Raw genomic sequence first — 13306 nt, 5'->3', positions numbered from 1 at the left:
TCTGTTTTAGCAAGACACAAGAAAGCTTGAAAAATCACACCTCCTCCCTCCTTTCCCCCCAAACCCACACAACAACAGTGTCACTTGGCCACTTGTTCTGGCTAAGACAAGGAGAAGTTTATGGCTGTGCATGCTCCCGAGAGTCTTTCAAGGGGAAAGTGAGCAGAGTGGATCAGAGCAGAGCTGCTGGAACCTGGAGGGACCACCACACCTTCTCCTCTCGTTTCATGTGGATGGGAATTAGGAACCAGTGCTTCACTGGAGGAGTCTCTGCTTGGCAAGTCTTGCTGTTTACTTGCTCACTCATGGTAATTAGTGGCTGCATGGCTTATACAGTAGGGACATTTGGCCTTACCTGTAGCTGGTGAGAAAACTCCTCATCTGGTACCTGAGGATTAGCCAATTTCAGGTTTTCCACAAGACAGAAACACTTCCTATTGGAAACCCACCCTGACTGTCTGTAGGAGTACCCAGGGCAAGACCCAGCCCTCAGAAGGGCCCAGCTTCTTTACAGGCAGGTATATTTTGTAATTCATCCCAATGCACCAGCCTGGTGCTATGAACAGCATGTTTTCAAGGCAGCTCAGCATCCTGGGTACCAGCCACATGTTAGTGGGAATCCTGCCTCAAGGCCAGACGTGCAAATGTCAGCCAAGGGGCTCTGCCCACTTCTGAAAATTAGCTCTGTGGGTGATGACAGTAACACAGCCTTCCACTAAATAACAAGCTCTTGGTATTCCTCTCCTCTGACACAAGCTTTCCGTTTTCTGGTGATTTTTAATTTTTTTTTTCCTTTCCAATAGACACATCAGTATAATGCTTCTAACTAATTTGTCTTTTAGGATTTCATTGTGACAGTGGTCTTCTCATTCTTGTGGCTAGTGAGCTCATCTGCTTGGGCTAAAGGACTGTCAGATGTAAAGGTTGCAACTGACCCTGATGAAGTGCTGCTGCTGATGTCTGCCTGCAAACAGCAGTCCAACAAATGCTTGCCTGTTCGCAGCCCTGTTATGTCAAGCCTCAACACTTCGGTTGTAAGTGACTTTGATTGCTGCTGTTCACCCTTACCTTGCAGTGTATTTTCATCTTTTACCCGTGTATTGACCTAAATTGACTGGTGTAAACCAGTTATCTGACATGATTTATTTGGAAGTGCAGTCTTGCTGCAGGGAAAGGCAGACTGTGACTCAGAGCAGCTCTGCCATGGAGCAGCAGGATAAGTGTGCAGGGTTGGGATGGGGAAAAGGCAAAGTGTCTGTCCAAGTGCATTGGTTGCCCTTCTGCTTTTAACTTGCTCACTGCAATTCTTTTGCAAAGGGGTCTGTGTGCTCCTTTAGGAAGGAAAGGAACCTTACAGATTCCTCTAAAAATCCTCAAAAAACAACATGAAATTGGACTTCAGCATGTTGAAAACAAAAAACAAACACAAAAAAATCCCCCTCGGCTTGACCAATTAACATCTCTCTTTTTAATTAGTTTCTTTCAACTTTATCTTTCCACAATTTCTTTAAACTAGATTATATTTTCAAACAAAAAAAAATATTTGGTCTAAAAACTCAACCTTTTTTTTTTTTAACAAAAAGCAAAGCAGACACCGTGTGAGCTACAGCTAAGGGAGGTGAATTTGGGAATTTGCTGCAAAGCTCAGAAAATTTTCCAGCAGGTTTTGGGAGAATCATAGAATCATTTAGGTTGGAAAAGCTCTCTAAGATTATAGAGTCCCACCACTAAGCCAGCACTGCCAAGTCCAGCACTAAACCGTGTCCCCAAGTGCCACATCTACACTTACCCCATAGATGGTGACCCCACCACTTCCCTGGGCAGCCTGTTCCAGTGCTTGACAAGAGTTTCAGCGAAGAGATTTTTTTCTAATAACCAATCTGAGCCTCCTCTTGCATAACTTGAGGCCATTTCCTCTTGTCCTTGGGAAGGAGGGGTTGGGAGCAGCTTTGCTTTCTTCAGGGTCCATAACATTAGGTTGAGCTGTGAGACTGTGGCTGCTGGTGACGAGCTCCTCTTCTTCCTCCCCCCAGGTCTTTGGCTACTTGAACTTTATCCTGTGGGCAGGCAACATTTGGTTTGTGTTTAAGGAGACGGGCTGGCATTCCTCAGGCCAGCGGCACCCTGCGGACACCATGGAGAAGCAGCCCGGTGGCTACAATCAAGGTGGCTACAACCAAGACAGCTATGGGCCAGCTGGTGGCTACAACCAGCCAGGCTCCTATGGCCAGGTGGGTGAATATGGCCAGCCCCAGAGCTATGGGCAGAGTGGGCCAACCTCCTTTGCTAATCAAATTTAGGGTTCACGCAGCGCAAGCTCTTGCATCCCTCACAAGTAGAGAGTTTAACAGGTCTCAAGTTTCAGTGGCGCCAGATTTCTAAGGGTTCTACATAAATTAATACTACAACACGGTGTTTAATGTCCAGTGAAGGTCTAAGCCCACCTCCTTTGGCAGATGGGAGGTGGCCAGGGGGCTGTTGGCCTTTCTTTCCCTGACTAGCCAGACACAGGGGATGTGCTCCTCGCCGGTGACCTGGAGTTGCTGTTGTAGTATGTACTGTAGAGATAACTTTATGGTAGTTTTGTATGTGTTAAGATGGTAGAAGCTTTTTGTAGCCTCAAGTCTGTAGTATTTAATATGCATAATATAATTGAATTTCCTTCTGCATTTTGGTGAAAAACGGAAGTGTTTTACTATGATTTCTACAGATTATTCTGTATATCCATGCATGTAACATTGCACCTAAATTTTCAAAACTGCCTGTCTGTGACTCTTCAAAGCATTTGTTTTGGTTATAACTTTTTGTTTCAGAAGATTTTACTATTATTTCAGTTAACAGAGTCATCCATCCGTAATTTAGTGCATGGATAAGCAGTTTCATACTACCAAATGTCTGGACTGTGTAAATGGAATTTCTCGACTTCTGCCACTACATTTTGTTAAATGTCTGTTTAAAAGAAGTATGCATCTTTTATATATTTTGCAGAGTTGAATATATGGCTTACCCAAGTTCTGAATGCTTTGTAACTAAACTGTTTTTCCTTGAAATGGCATTCAGTAGTATATATGGTACCTGACCAATGTTTATTCCATTTAACTCAGCTAAGTATTCCTCCTATAAATCACTATTTCTATGGATGTTTTGTGAATCTTTTAACGTGAGCTGTGGAGAATAAGGACCAAGTAACTGTGTTATATGTTTACAAAGGTATTTATTTAACTAAGATAACAGAGGTGCAGATATCAGTATACAAAATCTTGTGAAAACGCCCTGTTGCTTGATACAGCAACATGAAAACCGCACGTATTGTAGTGACCTTACAAAGCATAAATATTCCTTTATGCCCTCTTATGAGAAGAAAACCTTTCTGTCCGTGCTGTTTCAAGATTGTTAGATATCCCTCTGTTAGATTGCTGCTCTGAGCGCTAGCTTGGTGCTAATGGAGAATGTAACTGGATTGACCAAATAACCCAGGCTCAGAGGAGCTCGTCCTAAAAGAGCCAGAGCCAGACTTGTAGCCTGTTTGGATTCCTCCCTGGGAAATTGAACCCTCCCTCACTCCAGCATATGGGATGCATTGACACAAACGAAAGCCTGAAGCACAATGTACTAATCAAAACTGATCATCTGCATTTCTAGATCGAAGTGTATCAGTATATAATCTTATTGTATGAGCTGTAATGTTGAAAGCATCTTAGCTTAAAACAGCTTAGTCTCTTCTATGATTGTTGTAACCAATTTATGGCTACTCAGTGGATGAATCTATATTGTGATATCTATTTGACCCTAATAAAGTTATTGCATACAATGCATGTTTTCAGAGTATGTTAATATTGAAATGTCACTGCCAAATAACGAAGATAACTATTAAAGAAAAATAACTATTCCTATGCCTGACCTTATTGGTCATATTCTTACTGTTTTCCAACACTTTTGTGGGGATTGTTTTAATGTACAGTGGAGTACGACACTTCTGCAGACACCTGTCATTAAAGGTCAGTATCATAATTTTTTTTTTTTAAATTAAAGTGTGCAGTTTAATACCTGCCTGCCTCTTTACCTCTCTTTCCACTGTCAGTAGGACTAGCCCAGCACTGTGCTAACCATCCCAGTTCTGAGGATTGCTGGAAAGCTATGTGTGAGTTGTAGAGAAAACAAACTGGAATATCTAAATCTTCTCCTATTCCAAATGAAGGCAAAATACAATTTTCTGGGTTAATGAAAAATGTTATTTTGGCTCTTGGTTAATTTGTTTGGCATTTTTTTTGGTTTGGGTAATCTTTGGGGTTGTTTATTTGTTTATTTGTTTGTTTGGGGGTTTGTTTGTTTTGGAGGAGGTGGGTTTTTTTGGTTGATTGGTTTTCTTCTTTTAAGTTCGGAAAAAAGTTTGACATTGGCAAGTCAGGAGAAAATGAAATTTGTGTGTGTGATGGGATGTGTGCTCTTCATACCCTCTCCCACATAGTCCTGCTTCGACTCTTTATTTTTTGTTATAGTCGTTCTTTTAAATTCCCTTTCTATTAGTTGATGAGGAATATCCAAACTATGGTCCCATATCTAAGATTCTCCACTAGAAATAGTTTTTGTGTCAACTAGCTTTCTCTTCATGAACTTTTTCAGCCAAATAGCGTCCCATTTCTAAACTTTTCTATCCAATGCTGAGGGATGAAAATGAGTTTTGCTTTGGTTTCTTCCTGAATTTCATTCAGCTGAAATTCTTGTGTAACCATATGAGCACAGGACTGCAGCTGTCTGGAGTTCACATTCCCGGACAAAGGGCAGTTCCTAACACAAGGCTGGGAACAGAATTAAGCCTATGTCATATTTTGAGTATTATTTGTATAACTCCAGGTCTGAGGTTTTCTCATGAAGGGCAGAACTGGTGGAAGAATTAACAAAAAGAGGCACATGTTTTCATGGAAGACTTTCCCTTGCTTTACCCAGTTGGCCAGATCTTCACAGCTACTTCAGCTCCTTGCTGCTGTACAGAGCAGTTGAGCTGGTTGTTACCCCTTGGGGACTGTAGTCTCCACTCTGAATTAGGAGGGAAGAATAATCTCTTCATCTATAGCTTCTCAGATTAATAAATTATGGCAGCAGCAAAAGTGAAAACAAAAATTATGCATGCACTTGGCTGCGTTATGTGAGAAAATGTATTTCAGTGTTTCCTCTCTCTTCCTCTGGATTTGAGTTTTATCACATCCTTTTGCAGTTATGGAGAAATTGAAAGTTTCTTTCAGCTGGGGATGGTGACTGAATAGCCAAGGGTTGAGCAACTGATGAAAAAGACTGTATTTGATGTTACCTGGATTTAAGACAAATAGCAAAGTAAACTCGAGCATCCTTTATGAAACTGCTGCTGGCAGCCTCGTTGCTTCCCTACTTCATCATTAGTATCTCTGCCAGTTAGTTAAATAACTAGGTCAGCCTGGGAGAGAAAAAAACATGTTCCTTGATCTTCTGTGCTGTCCCTCCTGTTTTCCCATGTGTTTCTCTTTATAGCCCATTTCTCAGCTACCCAAGGTGGCAGCATGTTTGCATTATCAAGTGTGAAGCTATGGGGGAGAAGCAGGTACATCTGGTGAGCGTGTGGGGAGAAAAAAAGCACAGGACTTTCTCTCCAGGTGCCTCAGAGGCCAAGGAAGGGGCACATTCACCTGCTGGTTTGGGTTTTGGTTTGGTTTGGTTTGGTTTTCCCCCTTTGCTCTTGGCTGGGAAGGGGATGCACTTTGCAGAGCTGGAACATCAATGCCCTCCATGGGAAGGTACTGAAGAGGGCAGGGAAGGTAATTCTGGGTACCACTGGCTCTGCAGCCTGCTTCACTTCCTGCCCAGCACATCAAGGAGACATGGATGAGTTCAGATGCAAGCACAGCCCACAGGGCTCTGTCCTGGCTAAATGAGGTTGGGGTTTTTGTGTGTGATATTTTTCCTGATGACCAAATCTCCTTCAGTGTGGCTATTGAGCTGCACATAACAGAGCCTCAGTGATGACTAAGACTTGGAGAAAGTTTATGCTCTTGTTGAATGAATTCATATTGCAATTGCCTGACCTGATTAGCTTAATTATTTCCAATCTTTATATGCTCTCAAATTGAAAAAGCAATCCAGGATGTAGCCCTGAATCAGTCTTGGATGAAACTGTGATGTGCTGATGAAGGAGGCAGTGGCACCAACACGCATTGCAGCTCCCTATGGTCTGCTCCTGACAATATCTCCAGAGTTACACAGTTAATATGACAGATTAAGAACTACTGAGTAAAAACTGCCACATATTATCTAATCCTCTTCTGAAAAGGTTCTCATACTATGCCATATCACGTTACAAGCATTTAGTCCTTTGTCCACTAGTTTTAAGATAGATTTGAGTCAAAGTTATTTATGCATGTGAACGGATGGTCTACTTAGCTCGTGCTGTCCTTAACTTAAATATTCTTTTTTTAGGATTTCTTTTATTCCCTAGTTCTGTTAAACCCAAGAGTTTTTCCTTTTGAAATACTCTAACATCAGCAATAATCTGTATTTTGCTATTAATATCTGGTGCTGATTATCCCATCATTTGTCAGTGCCATCTATCCTTATGATGAAGACCTTAGCATTTTGATATGACATTTTAATAGTTCAGCAGGGAGGCATCCTGTTTGTTGCATTTAGTTTCTGTTCTTACATTTTTATTGTTGTGTCCTCCATTAATGAGATTTTAGGGTTTTAAGCATATAGTTGCCTTTCTGAAGTCTGAATGTCCCATAATAAAACATTTCTCAGAGGGAAAATTATTTGGCAATAGTATTTTCAGGATTAAAGATCATCTGGTTCCATCCCCCCTGCCATGGGCAGGGACAGCTTCCACTAGACCAGGCTGCTCAAAGCCTGTCCAGCCTGACCTTGAATGCTTCCAGGAATGGGACAGCCACAGCTTCTCTGGGTGGTGAAGAGTTCAAGCTTTTACCTGCCTGGGTGCAAGTCAGCAGCTCTTCTCCTGCAGCTCCCGAAGGGTTTGCTGGTGAAATGAAGCCTGAGAGGCCAGGAGGCGTGAGTGGATCTCCTGTTTCAGGTATTCCCTTGTGCTGTGTCCCTCGGATCCTGCCCTACCCAGGGTCATCTCTGAGGGAGTCAGGGCTGTCACACGCACATTTCACAGCATCAGCCTTCCTGAAATGCAAAAAGCGTTTCCTTACAAAAGGAGGGGAAAACTCTGGGAGAATTCCAAAAGTGAAGCAGAGGCTGTGACTTTTTGCAGTGGCAATTATTTTAAGTGAACTGCCTGTAAAGATTTTGCAGTTTGAAGTGGCAGGTTGCGTATTTTGCGCAGACAGGATTGTTAACGTGTGAAACATGCTAAAAATTGACCAATAAAGGCACCTGGATATTTCAGACATAAATAGTGTGTACCAAAATAGCTACAGAGCAGATGGCCTGGCTCCACACACACCTTGCTGACCAGAATACTCGAGCAACACACACAGCCAATCTCACTGCCTTCAAAGCTGATCATCTGCAAAGGCAAGGGTTATCCTCATGCTACCCTTTATCTGTCAGGCACAAATGCTCCTGCTAATTAGTGTATCCTAGAGGGATAATGAACCCAGGTTTGTTTGAACTTGCTACTACCCCAACAAAGCAAATCACCTGTTCTAGAGCTCAGGCTCTGAAAAGTCGGTGAGATTAAAACAACTGTGAGCTGAAATCTGATCTATGGTGGAAAGATCCCAAAACACAGAGAGCTGGGTTTGCCAGCCCGCTCACAGTGCTGCCTGCCACTGATAAACAGACAACTGAGTCTGTTTCTCACTCTCATTTTTTACCTTGGACACTAAGACCAAACATCCCCATTCCACATATTGACTGGGATGTAACGCTTTTCATGTCTCCTTGTATAGTTCAACAGATGTGAAAGGGAATTATCACTTCAACATGATATCAAGACTCTCTCAATTTTTTTTTTTTTAAGGCTGATGGCAGATTACTAAGCCCGAATTCTTGTTTAATTTTAGTGTGTTAATTGATGGAATAATGAGCATTGATTATATGTGTTTTGGCTTCGTCATTGCAATTACAGGCTCTGTTTTATTCATGAGCCAGTCCTAAAGAATGCACTAGAGATCTAAGACAGCTTAAACCTCTCAGAAAAAGGCTCTGAATTGTTTGAGTAATGACACTCTTAGATGGAAAATTAAAGGTTCTCTTTTCCCATGCTTTTTAAGATAATTAAAATCCAGGAACGGTAAGGTGGTGAACATCCTTATTCATTAGCCTTCAGTAATTTAGCTTCTACTAAATGAGGAAAACATTTTAATTCTCTAGGCCATCTGTTGCAGTCTCCTTTGTGTGTCCCGTTACATAAAGTCTCATCATGGATAGTTTTAACATCAGTATTGTATCCTTTCACCAGGAAGGATGACCTGGATGAGGTAGTTGAAGTCACTACCTATTAACAGACCACCCTGGATTTAGAGTGGCTGCTTGGTCTTTAAAGTTGAAGTTATCCTGTCTAGACACCTCTAGGCAAAGGATCCGCAGAGAGGAGCCCGTGCATGGAGATAGGCAGTGTGACAAGCTGTGTTTTCTAATAGTGATATCCATGCCAATAAATAACAAAGTTCATTGGAGCCCTTCCAGTTCTGCTAATGTGCGACTGCTCTGCCATATGGCTCCGTGCTGCTTTTGGAAGCAGGCACTCTGTGTTGGGCTGGGAACCACAGCAGAGGCTCTGTGCTGGATGCTGCTTTTGGAGGTGGTTTGGAGGCAGAGCAGGTCTCTTTGCACTGTGATGGGGAAATAGAATAAATATTAGAGTAGAAGTGTGTTTACCTAGGATAAATGCTGGATCAGGAACTAGGAAATGCTTGGAATCCGACTCTGGCTGTAGGAATAACTCACTTTACAGCTTGAGGCAAGTTACATTATCCCACACTGGGACAGTTTCTCATTAAAATTATAATTTGTATAGATGAATGGCTGCAGCGTTGAAGTTACTCCTGATGCAGTTACATCCCCACAGATCTAAGAGGATCCAGGTTCCTTTATGAATTTGGCTTGTTTCTGTCAAATTCCCCTATAAAATACAAGCCCCACTAGTTGCCAGCCCAGCAGTGCCTTCCAGGGGCTGCTGTAGACTGGTGTATTTAACTGGCTCCAGGGTTCCCAGGCAGTGTTTACATTATTGATAGGCATGGCTACAAGCAGGCTGCTTGCACGGGGCAGAGCCTCAATCCACCTGCTTGCTATTACTCTGGTTGCTTGGAGATCACAAACACCCTGGCCTCGAGATGTGTGGCTGCAGAACAAGTGTTCCCAGTACGAAGCAGTACTCGGTCAGTCAGCCAGCTCCTGCTTCCACCAAAAAAGGTCCCACAGCTGCTGCAGGCATGCCCAAGGGGTAAGTCATCGCTTTGTTATGGCATCTGGGTGATCTGCCATTTGTCTTGAATCTCATTATCTGGGTGTGTTTGTCTCTATCACGTGCTCTGTAATTAGTTTCTAGCAATTCAGCACAAGGTAAGCAGGTTTTGGGTTTTGATTGAAAGCAGGGAGGTGCTTCTCACAAATGTGAGTCCTGCTGGAAATAAAAGCTATGTGCCTACTCCAAACTGAGAGCATTGATGAGGAGGGGATGGCAGACCCCTCTCTACTTTCCTGGGTATGGGTATAAAACTGAGAAACCTCTGGGACATCTTTCATGTACATGAAGAGCGTTGCAATGTCCCTCACAATAATCAGCTTTAGTAACAACTGCAGGCTATTCACTTACGTGAGGGATTAGAAGCTGTGTGATGTTCTTGTGCTGCTTGTAGAGGTCATTTTCCTTTCCACTGTGAAGGAAAGACACTCTCCCTTGGGAAGCCCCGAGTTCCTGGGTGATTAAATAAAACAGAATGAGCAAGCTCGTTCATGGAGAAATTTAATACTCAACACAATTTACCAAGTGATAACTGTGCCTCTCTGCTTTCTCACCACCAGCATACCCATAGCCAAGCAGCTGGAATCAATAAAAGGTAAGGAGACCCCTTCATAGCCCTCAGGGGTTCAGGTCTTTCACAGCCACGTGCAGAAAGTTGTGGCAGTGTCACAGGGCTTGCAGAGGCCATGCAGATCCTCAGCTGATGAAAGTCAGGAGGGTCCCATGGATCCCTGTGTCTTGTGCTCCTGTGTTGTCACTTCTCTTGTGCTTGCCTTTTCATAAAAAATCACAACACAAACCTTCTGCTAACAGAGGCTTGTAAGCATGCACAGTCATGCATGAGTGCGGGAATGAATCCAGCCCAAATGCCAAGAATGCCATAATGCTGGAGTGCAGCACTGATGCTCGGACATGGACATTGCTGTGCAGCCAGGCTTCCAAATGGGCCATGTTTCCCCTGATACAGATCTCTGGGAGTCCAAATGCATCCAGGAGATTGTCACCATGGCCTGTCCCCATGGTGTGGCAGGTCCTAACTGGATGCCCAGAGTCAGGGTAGACCAGATGGGTCTCAAGCCCATGCTGTCACAGCCCTAGCTCCAAAGGAAAGCTTCCTTCAGGGTGTGATTGCAAGGGATATGAGACATGTTGCTGGCCCACTCCAAATAAAATCTGGGCCAGATCCTCTGTGGGTATAAACAGTTTCAGTCTCATTAACTTTAATGAAACTACACAGATTTCCACCTACCCAGGATGGTTCTAACAATTTCTTTCAATTATATCTCAAAAGCCTTTTTTTTTTTTTTTTGGATAAACTTTTCCTCCCTCCAGCTCTAAGAAAAGGCTCAGACCTTGAAAAGGCTTTTGCTACAGCAGCTTTGGTGTATAACAGCTATGCTGACCCCGAGAGCAAGCTCAGCAAAGCTGAAACCAAGAGCTTACTGCAGTCCCAGTTTGGGCAGTTCATACAGGTGAGGGGGTCTGCTGAGTGGGTGGCACTGGGACAGCCCTGGTTGGGCATTTTGGGTGCAGGAATGGCAGCTCAGCCTCTGTCCTCAAAAAAAAAAAAAAAAATTGAAAAAATTATCAAGTGGTAGGAAAAGCTATATAGGACTAATAAAAAAGAGCTCAAATAAGTAAACAACATCAGTCCATGGAGTAATCCCAAGTGAGACTTTAGGGACTTGGTACAAACATATTCTGTGACTTAGTTCCTTTATGTTGAGCCTGTGTCTAACACAGGGCCAAAGGAGCAGGACAGAAATAAACTTCAGCTGATGCCTGCTTGAATTTGTTTAAAGAAAACAGGGCAACTGCAAAAAAATCCCAACCAACCAACCAAATTAAAACCCTTGGCTGATGACAAGAGGCTGGATTTATGAAGAGAAGAAGCTCATGGCATTTAAGGAGGTGTTTGGTGGTTTGCCAGAGCACTGAGCCAGCCCTGTGCCACAGAGCTGTGTTCACTGCAGCCACTCCTGGGGTTCCTGGGGGAGAGGGGCACAAAGCCCTCACCCACCTGGCTGGGTATGGTGAAAAACCACCACAGCAGCACTTGTGGCTGTAAACTTCCTGCAGGGTGTTTTTCCCCCCCTCCCTAAATAAAATTTAAAAAAAAATTATCAAGCAGTAGGAAAAGCTATGTAGGACTAATAAAAAAGAGCTCAAATAAGTAAATGAGAGAGGTAATAACTTTACTTTCAAAAATAACAAAATCACATGACTGGTTGGGGAGGGGAAATTGGCACCAAGTTAGAAACTAGGCACCTTATTGAAATAGAATGGAAAATATCACTGGAAGCAATTAAGCTGGGGATCCTGAGATGGTTTGGAAATTATTAAGCTAAATAACTACCCTGGAACTCTAGCAAGGTTTTTTCATAAGAAAATATAAGTAATAGATATGTTACAGGATTTTAATAATCCATTCCAACAGGAATGCCCAAGAGGAGCAGTACTAAAGTTATGCCTGTAAAATCAACTGTTTCTGAGACCTTGACAATATGTATTTGTATATATTTGAATATTAAATTTAAGAGGGTTGGTTGGTTGGTTGTTTCCTCCTCCCAGTTTTATCAAGACACAGGACTCCCTTTATTTCCTAGCAGTCACCAGCTAAATCATCATCATTGTCAGATTTTCAGTCATAATTATGTGTCTTTTAAAACATATATACTGGATTCTGATGGAAACTTTGAGGCCTGGTTGTTCTCCTTTATGATTGCAATAATATTTCTGTTTGAATTTCTTTGGATCCCTTTTGAAAAACCAATATGATTGTGGACATAGCAACCTGAATGGGAAAATAAAAAATACATTAATATTTACATAAGTATATGTCTTTTTTTCCTAATGATGCAATAAAAAAGGAATTTCATGCTATTTTTTTTTTCATTTAAAATCCTCCATAGGGCCAAGAAAACAAACCAAAATACCAGGAAATAATTTCTTCCTTGGATGAGGAGTCAGAGAACAAAATTAATTTTGAAGATTTCATGATCTTGTTAGTCAGTCTCACTCTAATGTCTGACCTGCTGCAGGAGATCAAAAATGTGAAAACCACAAAATGATCTGTGATTTTAAAGAAGAAATGGCCTGGCACTATATGAGGAAAGCATAAGTGAGCTACACAGAGATACCTGGTGCCTGGATACCCTGTGCTGGTCCCTTGTAAATGGAATAAAGTTGTGTCCAAACCTGGCTGAACTTACTCCTCTCTTGAAACCCTCCATGAAGTTGGTGCTCAGGGATTTGTGTCCACTTCATTTGTGCTTTGGGAGGGGGAGTGTCTGGCTCCTGCTGGATCCAAGACCAGTTTAACGGCAGGGAAAGGCAGCCCATGCTCTCCCTGTGATAATGTGGGAGGTGATGGAGACACGGCTGCCAAAATGTGCAGCCCCATCCCTCGAGGCAGGGCTGCCCGGCTCCCTGGGGGCTTCAGAGATGGGTTTCACAGTGGGCAGTGACCACACAATCTGTTGCTGTCTTAGGTAAAGATTGATTTTAGTCTGTGTGATTTCCACCCCACCATTAACCCTGCTGAAGGGAGCGTTTGTTTGCTTTTATTTCCTCCTCCAACTGCTCTCTTTGTTTAGAGATCACAATGGAAGGAATTTCAAGTCCAGCACTTGCAGGGCATCTTTGGCAGTGCTGTGCTTGTATGTCCAGGGGAATGACCCAAACATGCCAGCCCTCTGAATCTGCTGTTCCATGAAACTGTGAAAAGCAGAAACCAGATAAGGGATGGTTCAGACCAGGGATGGTGAGGAAAAAGGGTGGCAAATAAATTGTTTGTATTGGAACTGAGTGATAGGGGTTAGGGCCAGAGCCTCAGTATTAAATGCTCATCATCCTAATATTTGATTTGATTCCTACCTACAAAGTCCTGGCTCAGAGCCAACA

The 13306-nt window shown here is 42.8% G+C and overlaps 2 protein-coding genes across 3 annotated transcripts in view; both read left to right on the top strand.

Annotated features, from left to right (window-relative positions):
- The window catches only part of SYNPR (synaptoporin), a 104012-nt gene extending 100201 nt beyond the window's left edge, over window positions 1-3811 (top strand). For both annotated transcript variants that reach the window (XM_014873044.2, XM_088171330.1), the window contains 2 exons: window positions 843-1034; window positions 2034-3811. In XM_014873044.2, coding sequence (XP_014728530.1) covers window positions 843-1034; window positions 2034-2300 — 459 coding nt within the window. In that variant the 3' untranslated portion in view covers window positions 2301-3811. The remainder of the gene's footprint in view (window positions 1-842; window positions 1035-2033) is intronic.
- Window positions 3812-4222: 411 nt separating this feature from the next.
- SNTN (sentan, cilia apical structure protein) lies at window positions 4223-12604 on the top strand. The gene is made up of 4 exons (XM_014871738.2): window positions 4223-9382; window positions 9964-9998; window positions 10736-10875; window positions 12316-12604. Exons 1-4 carry the CDS (start codon window positions 9273-9275, stop codon window positions 12472-12474), a joined length of 444 nt encoding a protein of 147 aa, XP_014727224.1. The 5' UTR covers window positions 4223-9272; the 3' UTR covers window positions 12475-12604.
- Window positions 12605-13306: the final 702 nt, after the last annotated feature.

Source organism: Sturnus vulgaris, chromosome 11 (assembly GCF_052056855.1).
Source record: "Sturnus vulgaris isolate bStuVul1 chromosome 11, bStuVul1.hap1, whole genome shotgun sequence".
NCBI lineage: Eukaryota > Metazoa > Chordata > Aves > Passeriformes > Sturnidae > Sturnus > Sturnus vulgaris.
This window is presented reverse-complemented; position numbering and strand designations above follow the sequence as displayed.